This window comes from Chiloscyllium punctatum, chromosome 36 (genome assembly GCF_047496795.1).
Source record: "Chiloscyllium punctatum isolate Juve2018m chromosome 36, sChiPun1.3, whole genome shotgun sequence".
NCBI lineage: Eukaryota > Metazoa > Chordata > Chondrichthyes > Orectolobiformes > Hemiscylliidae > Chiloscyllium > Chiloscyllium punctatum.
Genome location: NC_092774.1, coordinates 56,132,522 through 56,158,116, shown reverse-complemented (window position 1 = coordinate 56,158,116; position 25,595 = coordinate 56,132,522). Strand labels below are relative to the sequence as shown.

General features: G+C 46.0%; 3 protein-coding genes across 5 annotated transcripts in view; 2 read left to right on the top strand and 1 right to left on the bottom strand.

The window, feature by feature from the left end:
- Positions 1 to 25,595, top strand: part of LOC140460101 (uncharacterized) — a 101,120-nt gene that overhangs the window by 15,195 nt on the left and 60,330 nt on the right. The gene's annotated exons all lie outside the window — the stretch shown is intronic.
- The window catches only part of LOC140460511 (uncharacterized), a 33,841-nt gene that overhangs the window by 3,604 nt on the left and 4,642 nt on the right, over positions 1 to 25,595 (bottom strand). The window contains exons 2-3 of one of the 3 annotated variants that reach the window (XR_011954129.1): positions 20,463 to 24,864; positions 19,053 to 20,015 (exon numbers count right to left, since the gene is read on the bottom strand). Coding sequence is in view for 1 of the 3 variants with exons in the window: in XM_072555087.1 (XP_072411188.1) it covers positions 23,550 to 24,482 (933 nt within the window). In the remaining 2 variants the exon portion in view is untranslated. Of the gene's footprint in view, positions 1 to 19,052; positions 20,016 to 20,164; positions 24,865 to 25,595 lie in introns of those variants that run through there. The other 2 variants (XR_011954130.1, XM_072555087.1) reach the window with 2 other exon arrangements.
- LOC140460512 (uncharacterized) lies at positions 4,576 to 9,319 on the top strand. The gene is made up of 2 exons (XM_072555089.1): positions 4,576 to 4,727; positions 6,855 to 9,319. The coding sequence occupies exon 2, from the start codon at positions 7,197 to 7,199 to the stop codon at positions 8,121 to 8,123; it is 927 nt and encodes a 308-aa protein (XP_072411190.1). The 5' UTR covers positions 4,576 to 4,727; positions 6,855 to 7,196; the 3' UTR covers positions 8,124 to 9,319.

Below are 25,595 nucleotides of genomic sequence, written 5' to 3'. Positions count from 1 at the left end.
TTGATACTGCTGATCAGTCTGCATCAATATAATTTAGAAAGGGCTGCCACGTCTTGTAAAACTACTGTTTTGTGGTGCACCATATTTGTGAGGTCATCTTGGGGGTGATGTTCCATCACTAGCATATGCCTCCACATAAGCCCTGGGGGTTTTTATGACGTCCAATTAATTAAAATGTTCTTCCTTGCACAGTGCGTAAGAATGTTACACAGTCTGTTCCTGTGTTCTCTGACAGAAGGCAAATTTGGCAACGCCAGAAGAAGAAATACCGGATTCACTTTAACTTCAATCCCCCAGGATGTCCTTCAGCTCCCTTACTATAGCACTCCAGCATCTCTGGATCTTACAACATGACCAATAGCAGTGTGTGAGTGACTATACTAATTTTACATTTGAGACACCCTTGTGATGCTCCTCTCTTGAACTTAGCTAGCTTCTCTGGCTCCACATAAGCCCTGTGTAAAATTTTCAATTGCATGCCCTGTGCTGTTACATATTGAAATTTTCCTGATATTTTCCCATATATCTTGCCATAGTTCTAATGAAATATCCTATCCTAGCTCCTGATTCCACATCCGAGACAGTCCCTCCACATCCCCTTCTGTAAATGATACAACGTACTAACTGAAAGAGCGCCTGTACACCAGAGTACTCTTTACTCCACATTTGACCTGTAATGCTGAGCCAGGAGTGTGATCTTCCTCTGTATTTAATCCCTTAGCTGAAAGTACCGGAAAACATCCCTATTAGACAATGCATAGTTCTGACTTAGCTGGCTAAATGACATCAAGACCTAACCCTCGAATAAATCTTCCCTACAGAAAATTCCCTTATTCTCCCATGACTTAAAGCCGGAGTCCATTGCCCCAGGTTTAAATCCTTGGGCTGCCACCAGTGGGGTAATCAGCGAGGTCTTCAGCCAATTACCCTTGTCTTGCCTCATTATCCTCGGGCTTTCACTGTTTTTAAAATGATTGTACTCTTACACTGCTCAGTCTCGGATTTCATCTTATCAATGAATATTAGATTAACGAGGGGACATCTTGACTGCAATGCTTCAATGTCAAGAAAAATCGACCCCGAGTCCCCCCGTACCCAGTCACCCACATATGCTAAGAAAGCGCTTATTTGATATCTCTTCAAGTCCAAAAGGTCCACTCCGCCTCACCCTGTGAGAGCTGCAATTTGGTAAACTTAATTAGGGGGCACATGTGACACCAAATAAAAGAACCCAGCCAACCATTGAGCCTCAGTAATACTCATCTGGGTAACAACAACGGGAGCATTCTCATGGCGTACAACAGGCGAGGAAGAGCATTCATTTAAATCAGAGATATTCGGCTTAACCATGATAACGGTAATCCGTCCCACCTCTGCAAAAATTGCTTTATCATCTGCAGTAATTGTACATAGTTAGCTTTATACAGCTGGTGGAAGGCAGGGGTAATAGAAATTCCCAAATACAAAAACCCTTTTGACGACCATCTAAACAGGAACTACATTCCATCCTTCAGATCAGGCACCTCCACAAATTCAGAATAGGCACCTCCCCACCCCATCGGCATGGCTTCTGATTTTGTAAAGTTGATCCTGCAGCCCGAAAAACTGCCAAATAAATTAATTGTTTGAATCAATCGAAGAACGGACTCCTCCAAATTGGCCAAGAACAAAAGGACATCATCAACATATAGGGTAATCTTATGTTCCCCCATTCCCACTCCTGGCCCCACTATTTCAGGGTCCTTCCTGATAGCCTCAGCTAACAGCTCAATTGCCAAGGTAAATAGCAGCGGTGAAAGGACGCCCCTGTTTACTACCTCTCCCAGGATTAAAGTTATCTGACTTAGTGCCGTTTGTGATGACTGCTGCCTTAGGATCATTATACAACACTAGCAAAGGTTGTCCCCAGACCAAAGCGCTTGAGGACCCCAAACAGGTATAGCCATTCTATCTGGTCAAATGCCTTTTCTGCATCTAGGCAGGCCACTAAACCCAGGATCAACCTTTGCTGGCATACCTGCACCATGTTCAGTACCCTCCTGATATTGTTGGAGGAGCTACGGCCATAACAAAGCCCATCTGATCTTCTTTCACAATACAGAACAACACCTTTTCCAACCTCAGGGCCAGCGTCTTGGGTAGAATTTTAAAATCTACATTCAACAGTGAAATGGGTCTGTATGAAGCACATTCTTTGTGCTCTTTCCCCTTCTTTAAAATGAGGGAGATATTAGCTTCCCTAAGAGAGGGCGGAAGATAATCCTGTGCATATGAATAGCTATACATCCCCAGAGGTAGCTCCACCAACACATTTATGAATTCCTTATAGAATTCACTTGGGAATCCATCTGACCCCAGTGCTTTGCCACCTTGGAGATGTTTTATTGCTTCATGCACCTCCTGTATCGTCATAGGCCCATTCAACAGGAAACCTGTTCCGCGTTTATACTAGGGAGGTGCAGGATCTCAAAAAAGGCCTGCATTCTCGCTGTACTGTGTTCATCTCCCTCTGACTGATATAACTCTGCAAAGTATTCCCTCAATCTAACATTAATCTTCTTTAACTCACGAGTAACTGTGCCAGCCTTCTCTCTAACAGACATAATAGATTGAGAAGCATTTTTCTTTCTAGTGAGATATCTACGTGGCTTATCTCCAAATTCAAACAATCTTTGTTGCGCAAAGCAGACCTTTTTTTCCCTAGTGTGTGCAATGAGTTGGGAGCAGCCCGGAGAGCTGCAGCTTGACCAGTGAAGTCCTATTATAATATACTTCCTCAGCTTTCTGCAGACGGGTCTCCAACACTGTTGTTGCTCCTTCCTCTGCGTCCTTCTAGTCATTGAATAAAAAATAATCACGCCTCATAAATATGGCTTAGTGGCCTTCTACAGTATTTCCGAATTACTGGCCGTACCCGAGTTGATATCCCAGAAGGCTCTGAACTCCTGTGATTTACTCAACAAATTTGCTATCCCTTAACAGGAATGGGTCCATGCACCAATGCTGTGCATCCATTCCACCACTCTTGATTTTACCTTCAAAATACACTGGCACATGCTCCGACAGCTATATTGCCAATTTCACAAGCCAATGTTCTGTCCAAGTAATCCAATGGCATTAAAAAGTGTCAGTTCCCATGTGGTACTTGTGTGGTTTGGAAGAGAAAGTAAAGTCTCTTCCATTAGGGTGGAGATGTCTCCACACATCCACTAATCCCAACTCCTCACACATGTCCACCAACTGCTGAGATTGCGCGGGTGTACCTGCCTGGCCCCTTGGCACCCTGTCTACCTCGGGATCTATTAGGCGATTAAAATCCCCTCCAATGACCATGCGGCATACCCCAAGACTCATTAATTTTGCAACTGCATCAATTATAAATTTAAGAGGGTGCACCGGGGGGACAATACACATTCAGGACGCCATACTCTTCTCCATGTATTAGAGCTTTAAGAATGACGGACAGTCCATGTTTGTCCTTAATTTGCTCAATTACCTGGAAAGGGAGGTTCTTCCTTCTTACCAGTATAGCCACTCCTCTACACTTGGAGCTAAAGGAGGAGAAGAATACCCTATCATAACCTCCTTGCTGCAGTTTCAGATGTTCTTTATCAGTTAAATGTGTCCACCCTTTCCCTCCTGAGGCTTGACAGCACCTCCTTTCTTTTTAATGGGGGAATGGCTCCCTTTTACATTCCAAGTGCACCACCTGAACGAATCAGTAGCCATGGTCATCCAGGGCAGCCCATGGTTTCCCATGAGGAGGAAGCTTATCCGAGGTGCAGTGAGCAACAAAGACATTAACTCTATAAAGTCTAAAAACTGCTCCTATTAAAAACTACGATAAATAAAAATCTAACTACCACATATAACTGAAGCAAACGCTCAAATAACCCCCAATTATGTAGAGATCTCTTCCCCCCCCTCCCCAAACCCCACCATTGCCACCATCCTGGCTCCTTTCCACTGAGGCTGTGCCCCAAACACCAGGCAGTTCACAGATTGAAAAAAAACATGTTATTTACATTCTGAGAGTTAACATGGCTACCCATCTCCCCACACCCCTTCTCCATACATCTTAAGTACAGGTATAGCCACCCACAATCCAAAAACAAAAGGACAGCAGTAAAAAAAAGGCCCCAGACAATACGTAACTGACCGATATACTAAATAATTCCAGTTTTTTGTCAGGGCAGTACGTATAAAGCCGAGAACCACAAAAAGGGGCAAAAAGGTAGCATTGTCTGTAATGATGTCCCTCCCGCCTTCACCCTGACTCGATTTCTTTAATTCAGAGAATTCGCAAAGTCCATCGCCTTTTCTGCTGAATCAAAATTATATACCGTCCCTCCATGAGTGAAACGCAATCAGGTCAGGGACCTCAAGGAATATTGTATGTTCAGATCCCTTAATTTTCTCTTCACTTCATCAAATGCCCTTTTCTTAATCCAGGCTCCTGAGAAGTCCTGAAAATATATTATTCTTGACCCTTTGTGCATTAAAGTCTGTGGACCTCTTCCCAGTCTTCTTGCTGTTTCAATCACTAACTGTTTTAACTTTGTAATGCAGGAGGCGCACTAGGACCACGCGGGGCTGCGGGTCCGACCTGGACCTGAGCATTTCGATCCGGTGGGCCCGCTCCACACACAACAGGCCCGACTCCAACTCCAGACCCAGGAATCCAATAAGGTCTTTGCCTTCGTCACATTCCGGAAGACCCAGGAACTGTAAGATTTTTCTTCTATTTTAGTTTTCCAGGTCGTCCACATGCTCCTGAAGGACCCGAACCTGGTCTTCCAGCGTTCAGATCCTTCCTCCTGAGACCTCCTCCACGGTCTCCGATGCCACGGTCCTCTCCTCTGCTGCCTATTCTCTTCGGGCCAACATTTGAATTTCCTGTTCATGCTTTTTCAGCGTGGCAGATAATGGTTCCACCGCTGCTTCAATCTTTTCTCAGAGTTTGGCAAACTCCGAGAGTAACTGCTGCTGCCCCATTAAATCCAAAGGGACTGCCCTGGGAGTTTGAGCATTGGCTCCAGGCTCCCCCAATGCAGTAGGGGAGTGCCCTGCAGGCTGCACCCCTGTCGGCTCCTTTCCTTCATTTGCTTTCATTCTGGTCCTAAAGCTGTCAAACCACAATTATAGCAGCTCCAGACGTTCAGTAAGTTCATGTTAGCAATTCTTTTCTCCTACAGATGGTTAATGAGGTGGGGGGAGGGGTAAAAGTCCACATTGCCGGTGGTATGAAACAGAGCCCTCCACAGCAGACCACTTAAACCACCGCCATCTTGGATTTCCGAGAAAATGGTTTTAAGACCAGTACAGAACAGCTACAGGGTCATACAGCACAGAAACAGACCCTTTGGTCCAACTAGTCTATGCTGACTAATTTCTCAAACCCAACCAGTCCCATCTGCCAATGATTTGCCTATATACCTCCGAAACTTTCCTATTCATGTACTTTTCCAAATGTCTTTTAAACATTGTCACTGTACATGCATCCACTTTCCTCTGGACACTCATGCCACACACAAACCACTCTCTGTGAGAAAAACATGGAGCTCTTCATGTCTTTTTAAAATCTTTCTCCTCTCCCCTTCAAACTTTGCTCCCTAACCTTGAAAGCCCGACCCCAGGGGAAGGACACCTGCCTTTCACCTCATCTGTAACCCTCATGATATTATAATCCTCTATAAGGTCACCTCTCAATCTCCTCTGCTCCAGTGAAAGAAATCCTAATCTATCCACCTGGCTGTAGATATATTCATATCCACTTATGATCTGTTCAATGCTGGTGCAGGCTCAAATGGCCAAGTCCTGCTCCCAATTCTCTCACTCTGTATCCAGGACAGCATTGGGAGATTGGGAAAGGGGAGGGATAGATATCTTGTTTGTTTTTATTTTTAAAATGCACTTGATTCCCACAAATAAAATCAACAGGTACAAGTACAGCACATGCAGTATTCCTCATTGCAGCTTCAAGGTTTTGTGTCCTCTCCTTCTGCATTGGCTGCAGCACATTCGGCTTCTTCCACCCCCCACCCCCCCATCCCCGCCCTGAGCCGTTGATGCTTTCATTGTTTATAAAATCAAGAGAGGGATGGATGGGGTAAATAGACAAGGTCTTTTCTCTGGGAGTGTAGAACTATAGAGTAATAGGTTAAGGGTGAGGTGGCCTGGGGAGGGGGCGAGGGATTTAAAAGGAACCTAAGGGGCAATTCATGCAGAAGATGGCGCGTGTAAGGAAAGAGCTGCCAGAGGAAATAGTAGATGCTGGTATAATTATGACACATTTAAAAGGCATCTGGATAGGTTTATGAATAGGAAGGGTTTAGAGGGATATGGGCCAAATGCTGGGAAATGAGACCAGATTCGGTGAGCATATCTGGTCAGCATAGACCAGTTGGACCAAAGGACCTGTTTCTGTGCTGTATATCTGGATGACTCTGGTTTGCCACGCCAGTCTGTTCAATTTCTCTCTGGTGTCGTTGCCTTGATGTCTCATTCCAAAACTCCCCCACCCCCGTGGGGGCACATTAACCATTTTGTGTCTGATTGGTTGTCAAGCTGCATTGCAGGTTCATCCTGAATTTACACATTATATTTTTGCTTCCAAAAATCAGACCTGCTCACTCTCAACAGTATCCCAATGTCGTGGAAGATATTAATTTTCAGGTGGAGGTATCCAAAATTCAGAGAGGTGTCAGTTGTGACTGTTTTGCTCTTCTGTCCCTGTCAGATCCTGAATCAGCACTTTGAGGAGAATTAGAATGGAGTTAGAACAGAGGGAGAGAGAGAGATGGTGCTTTCAGTTTTGTGGACTGACAGTGATGACTTTTGTAATCTCTTTTCAGAGTATTTGATCTGAAGATGAAGTATCAAAATCAACAGATGAAAGGCTTATGCCTGAACCATTGACTCTCCTGCTCCTCAGATGCTGCCTGACCCGCAGATTTCGACTCTGATTCTCCAGCATTTGTGAGTCACTCAGTCCATCGGGACTGCAACACTTTTCAACTGTGATCCAATTGGTTCCTGTTTCAGTATGTTTTCAGCATCAGTGGGACTGGAAGAGAGACACTACTGTTACAGCAACGCACTGAGTGTGGAGCCTGAATCAGTTATCTGGCCTGGAAAGAGGAATTCAAGGCAGCGAGGGGACATTCACGCGTTTGTTTGGAACTGTAGCTTCGGCCATGGAGAAACCATGGAAGTGTGGCGACTGCGGGAAAGGCTTCCGTGTCCCGTCTGCCCTGGTGACACATCGGCGCAGTCACACCAGGGAGGAGCCATTCTCCTGTCCTGAATGCGGGAAGGCCTTCAGTGATTCCTCTGCCCTGCTGAGGCACCGACGGGTGCACACAGGGGAGAGGCCCTTCAGCTGCCTCAAGTGTGAGAAGGCCTTCAGTGATTCCTCTGCCCTGATGAGGCATCGACGGGTGCACACAGGGGAGAGGCCCTTCAGCTGCCTCAAGTGTGAGAAGGCCTTCAGTGATTCCTCTGCCCTGATGAGGCATCGACGGGTGCACACAGGGGAGAGACCCTTCAGCTGCCCCGATTGTGGGAAGGTGTTCACTCGCTCCTCCCACCTCGTGATTCACCGGCGGGTCCACACTGGGGAGAAGCCCTTCCCCTGCCCCAAATGTGGGAAGGCCTTCAGCGATTCCTCTGACCTGCTGGCCCACCGGCGGGTCCACACTGGTGAGAGGCCATTCACCTGCTCTGTCTGCAGGAAGTGCTTTACACGCTCTTCCGACCTGCTGAAGCACCGGCGGGTCCACACTGGGGAAAGGCCCTTCAGCTGCTCTGAGTGCGGGAAGGGCTTTACCCAGGCCTCCCACCTGCTGACACACCGGTGGGTCCACACTGGGGAGAGGCCATTCACCTGCCTCGAGTACGGGAAGGGCTTTGCTGTCTCCTCCACTCCACTGACGCACCAGCGGGTCCACACTGGGGAGAGGCCGTTTGCCTGCCCCGAGTGTGGGCAGAGGTTCACAATGTCCTGCAGCTTGAACAAGCACCAGCGGAGCACCAATGCTCCCAACAATCAGATTCTGCCGGTAACGCTGCTGAGGGTCACCCCCAGGACTGAACCTCCTGCCCTTTCTGACAGTGGGGTGTAGTGGGAGAGTTGGTCGGCTTTTTTGTTTTCTACTGGGGGAGTGGAGGGGGAAGGGGGGTGGTGGCTCAGTGGTTAGCACTGCTGCCTCATAGCGCCAGGGACCCAGATTTGATTCCATCCTCAGGGTGACTGTCTGTGTGGAGTTTGCATGTCATTCCCCCCTGTCTGCGTGGGTTTCCTCTGCGTGTTGCAGTGTGTTCCCAAAGTCCAAACGTGCGCATGTTTGGGCGAATTGGCCAAGCTGAATAGTCCCATAGTGTTCAGGAATGTGTAGGTGTGGTGCATTAGTTAGGGGTAAGTACAGAGTGATAGGGTAGGAGAATGTGTCTGGGTGAGTTACTCTTCAAAGGGTCGCTCTGAACTTGTTGGGCAGAAGGGCCCATTTCCACACTGCAGGGATTCTATGATTCTGTGAACATTGCTTCCAGTGGGCGCTGCTGCTCATTGAGCCCAGGACCCGCACAAACCTAAGTTCACAAGACCATTAGAGCAGAAGTTAGGATATTTTGACCCATCGAATCTGCTCCACCATTTGTTAGAGACAAAATAAAAAAAACTGCAGATGCTGGGATCTAAAATAGACAAACAGGAGGCTGGGCACAACAAGGCAGGCAGCACCAGGAGGTGGAGAAGTCAGCATTTCAGGTATTATCCCTCAGGACTGAAGAAGGGCTCTACCCGAAACGTTGACATCTCCATCAGAAATGATTTATCAGGATGTTGTTAGAACGAGAGGGCATAGGTTTAGAGTGAGAGGGGAAAGATTTAAAAGGGACCTAAAGGGAAAACTTTTCATGCAGAGTGTGGTGCGCGTATGGAATAAGCTGCCAGAGGAAGTGGAGGAGGCTGATAGAATTACAGAATTTAAAAGACATTTGGTTGGGGACATGAAGAGAAAGGGTTAGAGGGATTTCGGCCAAGTGCTGGCAAATGGGACTAGATTAATTTAGAATATCTGGTCAGCGTGGACGAGTTGGACTGAAGGATCTGTTTCCGCGCTGTACCTCTCTATGACTACCGGTCCTGATGTAAGTTTAGAATTGAGTAACTTTGAATTATTCAATCTTGTCGAATTCACCTCCTGAAAGGTTTCAAATGAACCCCTCCAAGCGATGTGATTTAACTACGCCGAGTTGGATAAAGTATCCCATCAAGTTCAACATGAATGCGCAGTTGAAGAAGTCAGAAGTCACACAACACCAGGTTACACTCTATAAATATTTTGCCCCACATCTTTTCTTCCATCTTTCTCCTCTCACCATAAAAACGCATCCTTGCTCTTGAAATTCACCCCCTAGGGAAGAGGCAGCTACCATTAAGCCAACTCTACCCCTCATGGTTTGAAAATATTGCCTCTCAACTTCCTCTGCTCCAGTGGAAAAACATCCCAGCCTATCCAGCCTAAATTCTGATTTGATAATAATGGCAGTGATGATTTTGGCTGTGTGTGTGTGTGAGTGTCAAGGATCTCTCATTTCTAAGCCAATGCTGTGCCTCTTAAGTTCACCTGATCTTAAAACGAATGGCACCCCATTCATTTAAAATGTCCATGTTTTCTGTGCAAAGTCTGTCCTGGTCAGGAAATAGGCATTGGTGTCTTATATTCCCGTAGACTTCTTGTGACGGGGTTCATATGCTCTGTTTTGAAATGTATGAGTAAATCTTCAGAACAAAAACTTAATGCAGCCTTTATTCATGTCTCATCATTAAAAACACTTTCTCCATTTCCAGATGTGATTGAGAAGCTTCGCCCAATCAATCTTTGACTGATAATAGCATTTGTCAGGCTTTTGAAAGTCACTGCAGCTCTGTCACAGCACAGGGGAGGGCTCTTTCAGACAGAACGCATCATGCAGAAAATTCTCCCACATTAGTCAAGCAAAGTTGACGTCTTTTAAGACATTGTGAAACTTGAAAGGGTTCAGAAAAGGTTTGGAAGGATGTTGCCAGGGCTGTAAGGTTTGAGCTACAGGGAGAGGCTGAATACGCTGGTACTATTTTCCCTGAAGCTTCAGAGTCAGCCAGAAACATCTGTTGAATCAGGAAACATCTCTTCCTGCAGCAGCTTCAGACAGACTGCTTGCTAAAACCCAAACCAGAGGAAAAGAATGGGACAACTGCCCTTTCATTGTAGAAGTGTTTTAGAAAATAAAATGTCAAACCCTTTTCCCTGATTGTTGCCTTAGCCAGTATCTGTTAACCATTAGTGAAATCCTTAATCCTAGACGAATGATAAGCTCTGCCTTTTACAACCCCTCCTGAAAATAAACCAAGAACAACATAATCTTCTTAAAGGAGCAGCATCATCACAACAGAAAGCACCTAAACTGAAACATTTGTATCAAAGGGCTGTACAGTTAGCAGGCCAAGACAACAGGTTTTCAATTTCACCAATCAATTTAAATCAGCCCCATTGGCTACCAAAAACTTATTAAATTTAAATCCTAAAGTTTTGACAACAGGACCAATCCTATCATAAAGAATTGGTGCTCTCAGTCATCTGTGTATTAGAGAAAGCATCATTTAGAAAAATAGAGAAGGACATTCCTGACAGAGGAATCGGAGGAGGCATCCCCGACAGAAGATGGCACAGAATATTCCAGAAGACACATAGAATTTAATCTCTCAGATTATAACCAGGCTATTTTGTGTTATCTGAGTGGGACATGTATTGATTGGAATAGCATACCAGAAGAATCTTGATTTATTCCAGAATACTCAGAAGTTAAGAAGGATTTGTTCAGTTTGTTAGTAATTTCGTTCATTTGTTCACCGTGAGAGTTGGTTAAATAAATTGCTGATTGTTGATTTTAAAGTGTCAGGGATTTACTTTTAACACTACAGCAGGTTACACCACTTATCACACTGACTTTACAGATTAAAGGGCAATGTGCCACTCTTTGGACTTTTCAGTTTGAGATCTTGGAAAGTTGGGGGGGTGGGTTCAGCCTTCGCTTTATAACAGTATTGATGACATTCTCTTGAAAGCAATGGAGTCAATATTAATCCCAGCCTCATGGTGTGGTTGTGGGTGAATCACCTTAATTTGGCTCCTGACTCAGAAACCGCACAGAGAATCAACTGCTGAAACAATGATCTGCACTTTATTGCACATAGCAACCACAAATAAAAGTTCAAGTTCATTCAGCTTCACCCCCCCAAACTTGGCTATCACCCAGTTGATGGCTGAATGTAACTGGGTTTCCACCGACAGTGCCCATCTCTGGAAGTGTCCAGGGGTTTGATGCAGTATTATTCTTCTAAGTACAGCTGCATTCTGGAGTTGAATTTTGGTGGCGGTTCCTCAATTTCAAATCTGTGGTGTGACTTTTTTTTAAGACTCTAACATCACCTCACATTGCTAAAGACCTCAGGTCTGTAGTTTACCTTCTTATCCTTGAAGGTTAGCTGTCTGTTTGAAACAGCCTGCCCTGCAATTAACCCCTCTATGTCAGGGCTTTCCTTCTACAGGCAGAATTAATTGTCCTTTTGTCACACCATTATTAAATAACATTATCTTACCTGTCCCAGGAAACAACTTATTGTGTTGCCTCCTTCTTCCCAGGGATGGTTAATAAGCCATTTATCGTATTGAATCTGCTCTGCCATTCAATCATGGCTGATATGTTTCTTCACCCCATTCTCCCTGTAACCTTTGAGCCCCTTGATACTCAAGAATGAGTGAATGGTGGAGCAGACTCAATGGGCTGAATGGCCTAATTTCACTTCCTGTGGTGTCAGTTTCTCGTCAGCCCTTTCGTTTCTCAATCCAGAAAGCGTTATTGTTGACTCGTGAAGTTAGGGAAGTTCTAGAGTTTACAGGTGCACACCACGCTCCTCTCTGCCTCCTCCTCAGCCTTCAAGTAAAGGGAAGACCTTTCAGAACAGAGATAAGGAGAACTTCAGAGAGTGATGTATCTATGGAATTCACTGCCCCAGAAGGCTGAGGAGGCCAGATCATTGAATATATTTAAGATGGGGATAACTAGGTTCTTGAGTATCAAGAGGATCAAAGGTTACGGGGAGAATGGGGTTGAGAAACTTATCAGCCATGATTGAATGGTGGAGCAGACTCAATGGGCTGAATGGCATGATTTCTGCTGCTATAGCCTTATGATATGCTGATGTGTGGAGGGGTGAGGATGGGGGAAAAGAGATAAAGAGAGGAATACAATTAAGGTGAAGCTGGATACAGATACATAGGAAATACAAGAATTGTATGATAAATTTCAGACCACATAGAAACACTAGCATACAGAGGAATTTGACCATATAGATCTCCAAAAGTGGCAACACAGGCGGGTAACGTGATCAAGAAGGCACACAGCACGTTTGCCTTGAGTGTAAGAGTTGGCGAGTTATGTTACAGCTATTTATTCCGGTCATATTCAGAATATTGCGTGCAGTTCTGGTCGCCACACTACCGGAAGGACATGGATGCTCTGGGAAGAGGGTATAGAGAAGGTTCACTAGGACATTGCCTCGTCTGGAGGTGTCATTATGAGAAGAGATGGGATAAACCTGGATTATTTTCACTGTAAAGATGGAGGCGGAGGGATGACCTCAACAAAATGTTGAGACACACAGATTGGCTGGACGGGGGCGGCATGGTGGCTTAATCATTAGCACTGATGCCTCACAGCACCAGGGAAACTGGTTCGATTTCAGTCTCAGGTGACTGTCTGTGTGGAGTTTGCACATTCTCCCTGTGTCGATATGGCTTTCCTCCGGTTTCCTCTCACAATCCAAATGTGTAGGTTAGGGTGCAATGGCTATGCTAAGTTACCCACTGCCCAGGGATTGGCAGGTTAAGTTGGATTGTCCGTGCTTAAGTTGCCCCACAGTGTTTAGGAATGTGAAAGTTAGGTACATTAGTCAGGGGGTAAATGTCGAGTAATAGGGGTAGGGAAATGGGTCTGTGTGGATTATTCTTTGGGTGTTTGGTGTTGGGCCAGATAGTCTGTTAGATACTTGGAGGCTTTCCCCCCCAGGGTGGAAAAGTCAACTACAACAGGGCACAGGTTCAAGGTGAGAGGGGGACAGTCTGGGGGAGAATTGAAAGGGAACACTTTTCACACAGTTGGATGGTGGATGCCTGGAATACACTGCCAGTGGATGTAGTGGAAAGAGGCACCTTAGCAACACTTAAGGTATATCTGGATAGACACATGAATGGGAGTTGAATACAGGGACAGAAACCACACATCGGCAAGAAATAGAAGGTCTAAGTTAGGATTAAGAATTGGCACAGGCTCGGGCGGGGAGGGGATAGGGGGTAAAGTGAACTTTCAAAAAGCAGGGGATACCTGTATGCTGATGAAGGGGTGGGTGGAGGCTCAGATGGAGCATAAACACTGACAGAGGCCAATTGGATCGACTGTGCTGGAGACTCAATGGGACAGAGACAAATGTATCTATTTCAGATCGACCTGCACTTCAGCTGCTTTTGTGGACTGTTTCCGTAGGGAAGGTGCAATCCCAGGCTGAGAGAGCGTCAGCCCCCACTAGAAGTAAAGTGGGTGAGAGCGCGATAAGTCTGCATAAAGGAACCCCTTACCCCTCCCACTTCACCCACTAAACAAGGTTCAAGATGTGACTCTCAGCAGCTGTAACAGCAGAATCCAACCCGAAACCGTGCGCCATCTCACTTGTGAAGTTGCTGGTGTCTCCACAAGTTGCACGACTGGGTGAAGCCCTTCCCACACACTGGACAGGTGAACGGCCGCTCCTTGGTGTGGATGCGCTGGTGTTTGTGCCGGGTGGAGGAATCGCACAAGTCATTGCTCCACATGGGACAGGTGAACGGCTTCTCCCCAGTGTGGACACGGAAGCTGAGCAGCAGGTGATCCGACTGGGTGTAGCCCTTCCCGCACACGGAGCAGGAAAACGGTTTCTTCCCGGTGTGGATCCGCTGGTGCGGCAGCAGGTGGTGTGACTGAGTGAAGTCCTGCCCACACACGGGGCAGATGAACGGGTTCTTGCTGGTGTGGACACACTGGTGGGCCAGGAGGGAGTGTAACTGAGTGAAGCCTTTCCTGCACTGAGTGCGGGTGAACAGCCGCTGCCCCGTGTGCAAACGCCGATGAATCTCCAGCTCAGATGGCGAAGGGAAACCATTCCCACACTCCCCACATTTCCACGGTTTCTCCATGGTGCAGGTGCCCTCATCTGTCTCAGACCTTAACAATCAGTTGAAAACTCACTCACGCTTACAGCATATGTGTGGTGTTACTGGTGAACCCTCCGATAATTGGAACACTCTCATTCAGTCTGTAAAGCTTGTTCCACTCACTACTCTGGTGTGTGGGTATGTGAGACTCTGAGTTTCCAGTCACACTGACGTTTAAAACCTAACTAAGCAGACAGACCTTCTCCCCTTTGTTTTCAAGGCCATCAATATCCAAGTCCTCGTGAATCAAGTGACTTGTCAGACTTTAATGTGATGTTTGGTCTGAGATTTCTGCCACCAAATTCTTCTCTTGGAATATTCCTGTGAAGTGATTGCAAAGGTCATCACAGTCAGTCCATGATAGAAAATCTGAACGTAATTCTAGTTACTGTGGAACATTCTTTCCTCTCAATCCCAAAGATCTTTGTGTAGATCTATATGTAACTGTAAACCAACACGGTTATGGGGCAGACTGCATACCTCCACGAAGAGTTCACATGGACTCAAGTTGCTGAATGGACCTCTGTAGTGCAGTATTGACACTCTTACTGAAGATCTACAATATGCTGCAGTACGATATTACAAGCCCAGAAACAACTGCAAATCAGACAAGGTCTTTTCAGAAGTTGGACCATGAACTTCTGAAGCTGCTGCTGCTCTTCCTCTCTCTCTGATTGAAGATTGATCTTCACCCAGACTGCAACTTCCTTCCTCTGTCCAAATATTTGTGAACACAGCCCTTTTTTTGAAGGATGGCATGTTTCCTGATCATCACAGTTAAAGGGGTGTCTTCCCCCTGATATGCAAAGGGACAGTCAGTCAGGGGAGGGCAGGGTCACGTCTTGTTGTTGTTGTGTGGACTCTGTGACAACTGCAACAATTCATCCCAACTCCTGTACTCAGTGCTCTGACTGATGAAAGCAACCATGCCAAAAGTCTTCTTCACCGCCCTGTCTACCAATGACTCCACTTTCTAGGAGCTATGAACCTGCACACCTACATCTCTTGGTTTGAAATACTGCATATGAAACAGATTTGGTGCTTGTTGGTATGTGTTATTATTTGGTGCTTATCTCGACTCTAATTCGGTATTTTATACTGAATTCCATGACTGATGAAGGCCAGTGTGCCCAACAATTTCTACCTGTGACTCCATTTTCAGAGAACTGTGAACCTGTACTCCAAGATCCCTCTGTTCCACTACACTCCTTAAGGTCCTGCCATTCACCATGAAATTCCTACCTTGATTTGACTATACAAAATGTAAGACCTCACACTTATCTATATTAAACTCCATTTGCCATTAACCTTAAACCTATGCCCTCTAATTTTGGACTCCCCTACCCCAAGGGAAAAGACTTTGCCTATTTACCCTACCCATGCCCCTCATGATTTTATAAATGTCTTTAAAGTCACCCCTCAGCCTCCAAAGCTTCAGGAAAAATAGCCCCAGTTTATTCAGCCCCTTCCTGTCGCTCAAACCCTCCAACCCTGGCAGCATCCTTGTAAATGTTTTCTGAACCCTTTCAAGTTTCACAATACCCTTCCTGTAGCAGAAAGCACAGAATTGCATGCAGTATTGCAACAATGATGGAACCAATGTCCTCTCTGAAGAGGATTTTAAAACAATATTTATAACTACAAGCAAATCAAGTTAGTTGGACATGACTTTCCCATAGCAGTTTATTTTGGTTGTCCTTCATTAACCTATGCTTTATAATATATATGAAAATATTTTGAGGGATGGGATTGCTGCTAGAATGTCCAACATTTGCTCACCATCCATCATGGCCTTTGGACCGAGCAATTGGCTACATGCTAGAAGGCAGTTGAGTGTCAACCACATTGTAGTAGATCTGGAGTCACATGATGTGAGCATGCACACGCGTGTGTAGGGTTGTGAATGGTAGATTTCCCTCCCTTAAAGAACATTTTCACGACAATCAGTAATGATTGGACAAAAGCAACAGTTCTGGCAGCATCTATGAGGAGACGACAGTGTTACTGTTTTGAGTCCGGTGGCCTTTCAAAATTAGGCTGGATTCAAAACATTAACTGTTTTCTTTCCACAGATGCTGCCAGACCTGCTGTGTTTCCCCAGCAATTGTGCCTTTTGTTGCTGATCTCCAACATCTGTAATTGATTGTCTTAGCCAATAATGGTTTCTGGTTGCCAGTACTGAGACAAACTCTCACTTCCAGATCTTTTTATTCATTGAAAATAAAGTCCACTCGCATCCATGATGGGATTTTCATTTTTGTTCTCAGAAGACAGATCTCTGGGCTACTTAACCAGTATCATTAGATCACAATCGTCCCTTCACTGACAGTGATATTGACAATCTTGTCCTGAATATTTTTCTTTATTCATTCATGGAATGTGACACTTTGTCTCCCAAAAAAACCAAGTGCCAATTCAGAGGGCAGTTAAGAGTCAACCACATGACTTTGGATCAAGAGTGACACATTCACCAAACTGGGAAAGGACTGAAGATTTCCTTCCTTTAAAAAAAAGGTTATTAGTGAACAAGATAGGTACTTATGACAATTGATAAGATCACCAAAGCAGCGATAAGCTTTGTATTCCAGATACGTAAATTGATTTCAAATTGCATTGGGGCCATAGCAGCATCAATTTGAAACTCCAGATGTTAAATCCAGTAACAATACCCAAATGCCACCAACTCCCTACAATCTCGAGGCTTCCCAACACTGACTGGTCTCTAATTGCCAGTTGTATCCTTTTCCTCCTTACTATTTACTAATCAATTCAGCCCATTGAGTTGACTCTGCCATTTATTCAGATCACGATTATTCTGGTAAACATTTACTCCACTTTCCTGCCATTGTCCCATAATCCTCAATTCACTTACTGATTAAAAAACAACTATCCCAGCCTTGAATGCAAATAACAACCCAGGCTCAACAGCCCTCTGTGGTATCAAGTTCCACAGATTTACTGCCCTCAGGAGAAATCCTATCTGTCCTAAACATGCAATCTCTTATTTGGAGGTTACTTCCTCTGGTCCCAGACTCACCCACTTTTCCACATCTCGCCTGTCTAGTCTCCTCAGAATCTTGTACGTGACAATAAGGTTACCTCTAATTCTTCTAACTTCTAATAAGTACAGGCCCGACCTATTCAGTTCTCCTCATAAGACATTCTTTCCATCCCTGATATCATCATGGTCAACTTTCTCTGGAGTGCCTCCAATGCCAATATATCCTTCCTCAGGTAAAGGGCCCTAAACTGTTCACAGTATTCAGTTGTGGCCTGACTAAGGCCTTAAATAGGTTCACTATAACCTTCCTACATTTATACTCTATTGAAAAGGCCAACCTCCCATTGGCCTCCCTATTACTCACTGAAATTGGATGAAGACATTCGTGGACGTGATTCCAAATTCCTCTATTCTAAACTTTTCTCCATTTAATATTCAGTTCTTCACCTCCTGACAAACTGCATTACCTCATTTTCCCATCTGCCAAGCTTTCACTCATTTGCTTAACCTGTCTTTATCCCTCTCCAGATATCTAATGTCATCCTCGCCACCTGCTTTCACATCAACTATCTTTTCTGCAAACTGAGCAATAGTACGTTCGCTTTACTTATCCGAGTAATTCATACATATATATTGCAAATAATGTTGGCCCCAGCGCTGATCCCGGTGGTACACCGCTAGTAACAAGTTGCCATCCTGATCATGCCCCTTACCACAACTGTGGTAGTTAGCCAATCCTCTTTCCATGCTAACATACAGCCTCCAACACCCTGGGCTCTTTGATAATTTCATGAGATGTGAATATCATTGACTGTGCCAACAACTCTTCCCAAATTGTCCTTGAAAATGTGGTGTTGAGCTGCCTCTTAAATTGCTTCACAAATATGACGTGGACTACCACAATGTTTAGGAGTGAGTTCTAGCATTTTGGTCAATAACAGAAGTAATGTGATATATTCCGCAGTCAGAATCCTGTGTTCACACTTGTTTGTCCTTGGTGGTTGAGGTCATGGCTTGGAAGGTGGTTTTGAAGAACCACCACTCATGCAACCAAGCCAGACTGATAGATTGTGGCCCCAGACTCTGCCATTTGATTTTCCTCATCAATCTACATTCTTTCCAAACATGTTTCAGTCTCAAACTGTCACGCAATGCCTTCCGATACGGCTTAAAGGTAAGAATACACAAGATAATCAATCGTATTTTGGGTTGTATAAATCTTAGCCTGCCAGAATTATTTTCTTAGACTTTAATTAAACTTTAGTTAGACTTTAATTGACTGCATGAAATGGTTTGTTGGTCAGACTTGAATCATCATGCTCAAAGGAGACAATGTCAATAATATCATTAAACTCCTCTTTTTGTTAAAAAAGGACAAGCTCTTGATTTATTTTTACAACTTACTGGTATTCACACCTGCACATTCAAGGTCAAACTCAGACATCACAAATGAAATTACACCATTAATTTTGTTTTACAACAATCCAACAGATTAATTAATAACACACAGTGAATACCAAGGCTGATTAATGTGAAATTAAATTTGACCGAAATAATGTAAAATCAAGATGTGAGATAACAAATGGGGGAAGGGCAGAAGGTAAGAAATGCAGCATCACAGAAGGTGCTCCTCCAGGGAGTGTATTTTACCAACTACAACTGCTCAATATAAACAAACACTCTGACATGATCCTCCGGTTTTAATGTAAACCATAGCCCCATACAGTAGGTACCATTTAAATAAGTTAATAGATACAAGCCTTGAGCAAATCCAGCCTCCAGCCGGACCCCCCGCTTCTTGGAGCTCGGACCTTCCTCCAGCTCCGGGGGGTTGTTGAGCTCCTGGGCTCCGGCCGCCGCCGAAGAAGCCGCGGGCGCCGGCTCTCTCTCCTCCACCGCCGACATTTTTAATTTGTTTTCTCGTTCACCCGGTAACCGTCACCTCCCCCTTCCCGGGCCCCGGAAATTATACAAAAATAAACAATAAACCCCCCACCACCGGGGACTGTCTCCTTTTCTTCACAACTTTTGTTTGAAAAGTTCCGGCTTTAATTTGAAATGTATTTTAAAGGTATTTTCTGAGGTAAACGATGCCTGTCTGCCCCCCTCCCTCCGTCAGAAACCGCCCGCTGAGTCGATGAGAAAACCGCAGCCTCGCGCCGCCATCTTTGTTTTGCTTCTTCTTTCCGTCTCCTCCTTCAGTGACGCGCGTCATCCACGCCCCGCCCAATCAGAGCACACCTTACTCCACCTGACCAATGGCGGCCGGCTTTGCAGTCAAAAAGGAAGCCACAACCTGGAATGTCGCTCTCCGATTCGTCCGCACCGACCGCAGCCTTTGGGATTGGTGGAGAGGTTCACAGGCCCTTCACTGTCCCCGCCCCTTTACTACAATGGACTCGAGGGGTTCAGGAGGAAGGTGTTCTCACTCATTCATTCAACAGGAGATGGGCTCAATTTACTGTAATGGGCTGTGGGGATACAGGGGTCATGTCTCATGTTGAGGAGGAAGGTGTTTCCTCTCATTCAACAGAAGAGGACCTATTTACTACAGAGGGTTTTTTTTGTGATGCAGCTGTAGTCTCCCATAGAGCCCTGAGGCTCAGGTTTAAATCCCACTGCTCCAGTCTGTGTAATAACATACTCAATGTTTTTCAGTCATAAGTCACACAACTATAGTCCAACACGTCTATTTGAAATCGCACGCGCTTGGAGCGTAGCCTCTTCATCAGGTGAAGACATGGAAAACAAAACGGGCAGGAAAGAGAATTCAGATAAATGATCAGCCATGGATGGTGATGAAAGACAGAGCATCTCAACAGTCAATTACCTATTCCCATTCCTATTTCTGATCTTCTTAATACATGACAGGTTGTATATTTTCCAAACATTAATTTTATTTCCATGGTTTAAAAATGAATATTTAAGAATGGTCAGTTTATTTTTTCTCACTTGAGCACATTATGACCCACAACTATTTCGATCCCACTGTTAATATCATTGCCCCTCTCATGAGATATCAGAGGAACAATTGATAAACAAAATTTGACACTGAGTCACTCGAGTAGACACTTGAACAGAGAAAGCGCCCGACAGATTTTGGGAATCTTAAGGTTATTGAAGTGAAATGTTAAGAAGAGCAGGTGAACACCCCCAATAAGGGAACTCACCTGACTGACCTAATTATAATCACCACAGTATCCAGTGCTCCTCTTCACCGAACACTGATTACTTTCCTTTTCAGTTTAATGATCCAACTATCTTTTGAATGCCATAATTGAATCTGACTCCAACATTCTCTCTCGCAGACCATTCCAAAGGTCGAAGATTTTCAATCATTAATGAAATATGTTCTGGATGTCTCCCAAAACACCAATTCATATGGATCTTGCTTCAAATCATTTGCAGTAAGTTCTTCACATGGACAAATTTGCAGCTTAGAGCATTTGTTTAAATTTTATATCATATTGGGGTGGCACAGTGCTTGGCATTGCTACCTCACAGCACTAGGGACGCAGGTTCAATTCCAGCCTCAGGTGAGTGTCTGTATGGAGTTTGCATGTTCTCCCTGTCTGCATGGGTTTCCTTCCACAGTCCAAAGATGTGCAGGTTAGGTGGATTGACCATGCGAAATTGCTCTGTGATGTGTCGGTTCTGTGGATTAGTCATACTAAATGCAGGAGAATGGGATGATCCTGGGGTGGGATGATCTTTGGTGTGTCAGTGCAGGCTCAATGGGACAAATGGCCTCTTTCTGTACTGTCGGGATTTTATGTATCTCTGTCTGATTTCTTGCACATGCTACTTTCTGAAAGGGATATTTTACTGTCATGTTCAGTACTGCAGTCTTTATATTTTCATACATACCTCTAAATTAGGTTTGAATGAAATCCCCCCATTTCACTATTTTAGCTGCTAGTCCGCCCCCCACCCCTTCCATTACTTATTCATTTTTCCATTACCTGTGTTATGATCCCCTCTTTATATATATTATTGTAGACAGGCTAAATCTAGTTACCATGTCTCTAAAATATGAGATGAAATATAATCGCATACTTTGAGTCCATTACTACAGCTTGTTAAGGTCTCTTGACAAAGAGAACCCTTAATCCTGCATCCTTCAGTAGGATTATATGAGGATATCTGGTCAGCATGGATGAGTTGGATTAAATGGTTTGTTTCCATCCTGTGCCTCTCTATGACTATGACTATCGAATAAGGGCCAGGAGCAGGCTGGTGGGACTAGTTTAGTTGGGGATCATGTACTGAACGGTCTGTTTCCAGGCTGTATGACTGCACAGCCTTAAATGAATGGGGATCAATCCCAAAGAGATATTAAAGGTCTCGAGCACCACCTTAGGCACGTGTGGACACCTTCCAGATAACTGAGAGCAGTGGGGCACTGTGAAGTTCAGTACATCAGTTAGCCAGCAAGTTCTCTTCGGGAGACTTGTCTCGAGAAAGGAAGCGGTTTCCTGTCCCATCAACTGGATTGTGGATCAGTTTGGAGCAGGTCCTATATCTCTGACAACACAGGGGGACAGAGTCGGGAGTGTGGTGCTGGAAAAGCACAGCAGGTCAGGCAGCATCCAAGGAGCAGGAGAATTGACGTTTAGGGCATAAACCCTTCATCAGCAATGAGGCTTGTGGGCCGGGAGCGCTGAGAGATAAATGGAAGGGGTGGGGGGTGGTGTTGGGGAGAAGGTAGCTGAGAATGCGATAAGCAGATGAAGATGATTGGTCAGAGAGGAGGGTGGGGCGGATAGATGGGAAAGGTGATGGACAGGTCAAGAGGCCGAGTGGAGGCTTGGGGCTGTGAGAAGGTGGGAGGGGGGAAGAGGAGGAGGAGGAGGATACATGAGGAAACTTTTGAATTCCACATTGATCCCATGTGGTTACAGGGTCCCCGAGGTGGAATAAGAGGTGTTCTTCCTCCAGGCGTCAGGTGGTAAGGGTTTGGCGATGGAGACAGCCCAGGACCTCCATGATCTTGATGGAATGGGAGGGGAAGTTGAAGTGTTCAGCCACAGGGCGGTGGGGTTGATGGGTGTCCCAGAGTGGTTCTCTGAAACAATCCACAAGTTGGCGTCCTGTCTCTCCGACGTAGCGAAGACTACATTGGATGGAATGGATACAGTGGATGACACTGGTGGAGGTCGAGGTAAATTTCTGTCAGATGTGGAAGGATCCTTTGGGGCCTTGGATGGAGGTGAGAGGAGTGGTATGGACACGTTTTACACTTCCTGTGGTGGCGGGGAAGGGGCCGGGAGTGGGGTGTGGGCTGGTTGTGGGCGCATGGACCTGACGAGGGAGTCGCAGAGGAAATGGCCTCTCTGGAATGCTGGTAGGGGTGGGGAGAGAAAAATATACCTGGTGGTGGGGTCCGTTTGTAGGGAGCAGAGGCTGATGTGATGTATCCGGAGGTTGGTGGGGTGGAAGGTGAGGACGGTGGGGGTGGGTTCTGTCCTTGTTCCATTGGGGGGGGTGGGGTTCAAGGGCGGTGTTGCAGGATGTGGAGGAGATGTGCTGGAGGGCATTGTCAACCACGTGGGAAGAGAAATTGCGAACTTGGAAGGAGGAGGCCCTCTGGGATTTTCTACGGTGGAATTGGTCATCCTGGGAACAGATGCGGCAGAGGAATTGGTAATAAGCGATTGCCTTCTTACAGGAGGTGGGGTGGGAGGAGGGGGAACCTAGCCAGCTGTGGAGGTCGGTGGGCTTGTAGTAGATGTCCACAGTTAGTCAGTAGCCAAAGATAAAGAGGTCCTGGAAAGGGAGATGGTCCAGGTGAATTTGAGGTCAGGGTGAAAGGTGTTGATAAAGATGACGAACTGTTCAAACTCCTTGTGAGAGCATGAAGTGGCACCAATATGGTCATCGATGTACCGGAGGAACAGGTGTAGCTGAGGAAAATGGACTATTCCACGTACCCGACAAAGAGGCAGGCATAGCTGGGTCCCATGCGGGTGCCCATGGCTACCCCTTTAGTTTGGGACATTGGTTTGGATGCCATCTGAGGTTTGTGCGGATCACTTCAGTGGGAACATGCAGTCACGGGCTCAGTGAGCAGTACTGCAAGCAAAGCTCACAGAATCCTACAGGGAAACAGGCCCTTCAACCCAACAAGTCCACACCGACCCTCTGAAGAGTAACCCACCCAGACCCATTCCCCTACCCCATTAGTCTACATTACCCCCTAAACAATACACTGCACCTCCACATCCCTGAATACTCTGGGACAATTTAGCTTGGCTAATTCACTTGCTCATGTTTGGATTGTGGGAGCACCCAGAGGAAACCCTTGCAGACATGGGGGGAGAATGTACAAACTCCACAAAGACAGTCACCCTGAGGGTGGAATCGAACCCCGGTCCCTGGCGATGTGACACAGTGGCACTAATCACTGAGCTACTGTGCCGCCCGTGAGCCAACCTGGGGTTGGTGGAAGATGGGAGGGGTGTGGGGGTGCTGTCTAGCAGAAAACAAAGACTGACACTCCCCCTGCACCCACTGTCAGAACAGGCAGGAGGTTCAGTCCTGGGGGTGACCCTCATCAGCGTCGCCGGCGGAATCTGCTGGTGCCCCCTCTGGTGTCTCTGCAAGTTACTGGACGACGTGAACCTCCGACTGCACTTGGGGCAGGCAAACGGCCTCTCCCCGGAGTGGACCCGGTGGTGGTCCAGCAGGTCAGAGGAGCGTTTAAAGCCCTTCCCACACTCCGGGCAGGCGAATGGCCTCTCCCCGGTGTGGACGTACTGGTGCCTCAGCAGGGCAGGGGAATTACCGAAGGCCTTCCCACACTCAGAACAGCTGAAGGGCCTCTCCCCAGTGTGAACCCACCGGTGGGTCAACAGGTTGGCGGATTTGCTGAAGGCCTTCCCGCACTCAGGGCAGGGGAAGGATCTCACCCCAGTGTGGACCTGCTGGTGGGCCACAAGGGTAGAGGCCTGGGCAAAGCTCTTCTCACACTCGGGGCAGGAGAATGGTCTCTCCGCTATGTGGACCCACAAGTGGGCCATCAGGTTGGAGGAGCTGGTAAAACCCTTCCCACACTCGGGGCAGGGGAATGGCCTCTCCCCGGTGTGACTGCATCGATGAGTCTCCAGGGCAGATGGGAAACTGAAGCATTTCCCACAGTCGCCACACTTCCACGGTTTCTCCATGGGGCAGGATTCCTCGGGTTTCTCCATGGCTGAAGCTTCAGCCGCACACAATCGTGTGTACAGCCCCTCCCCGGTGTGAATTCCTCTTTCCAGGCCTTAAACTGTTTCTGGCTCCACACTCAGTGCACTGCAACAGTAGGGTCTCTCATCCAGTCCCACTGATGCTGAAAACGTTATGAAACAGGAACCAAAAAGCATTGCTCCATCTCACAGAATCATAGTTGAAAATCTTTGCTGTCCCAATGGATTGAGTGACTGTCAGACATTGATGTGAAAATTATGACTGCAGATGCTGGAGTTCAGAGTCGAAAAGTGTAGTGTTGGAAAAACACAGCAGGTCAGGCAGCATCTGAGGAGCAGGAGAGTCAAGCATAAGCTGTTGATTTTGAAACTTCGATCTTCAGATAGTCTGTAAAAAGAGATTATAAAAGTCAGCATTGTCAATCCAGGGGAGGTGGGGTCGGAATGACACAACAAGGTATTGACACCGACACCAGAAAGAAACTGAACATAGAGACGTGGCAAACGTTAGTGGCAAGCCAGAGTCAGAGAGAGACACAGCACAGAAACATACCCTTTGGTCCAACTCATCCATGTCAACCAGATATCCAAAATTAAACTAGCTCCATTTGCCAACATTTGGCCAATAACCCTCTAAACCCCTCCTATTCATATACCTATCCAGGTGCCTTTTAAATGTCATAATTGTACCAGCACCCACCACTTCCTCAGCAGCTTTGTACACACACCACCTTCTGCATGAAAACTTGCCCCTTAGGTCCGTTTCTAACAAATTGCTCTCCATCTAAACCTGTAGCACTATGGCAATCCCAGTCTATGTTTGAAAAGTTAAAATCCTAACAATAACCATCCTATTACTCTTAGAGGTAATTCAAATCTCCATACAAATTTGTTTCTCAATTTCCCACTGACCATGACGGTGTCTACAACACAATCCCAATAAGGTGATCATGCCTTTCTTATTTCTCAGTTCCAACCAAATAATCTTCCTGGATGTATTCCTAGGAATATCCTCCTTAAGTCCAACAGGAATACTATCCCTTATCAAAAACACCACTCCCTCTCATCTCTTGCCTCCCTTTCTATCCTTCCTGTAGCATTTGTATCCTGAAACATTAA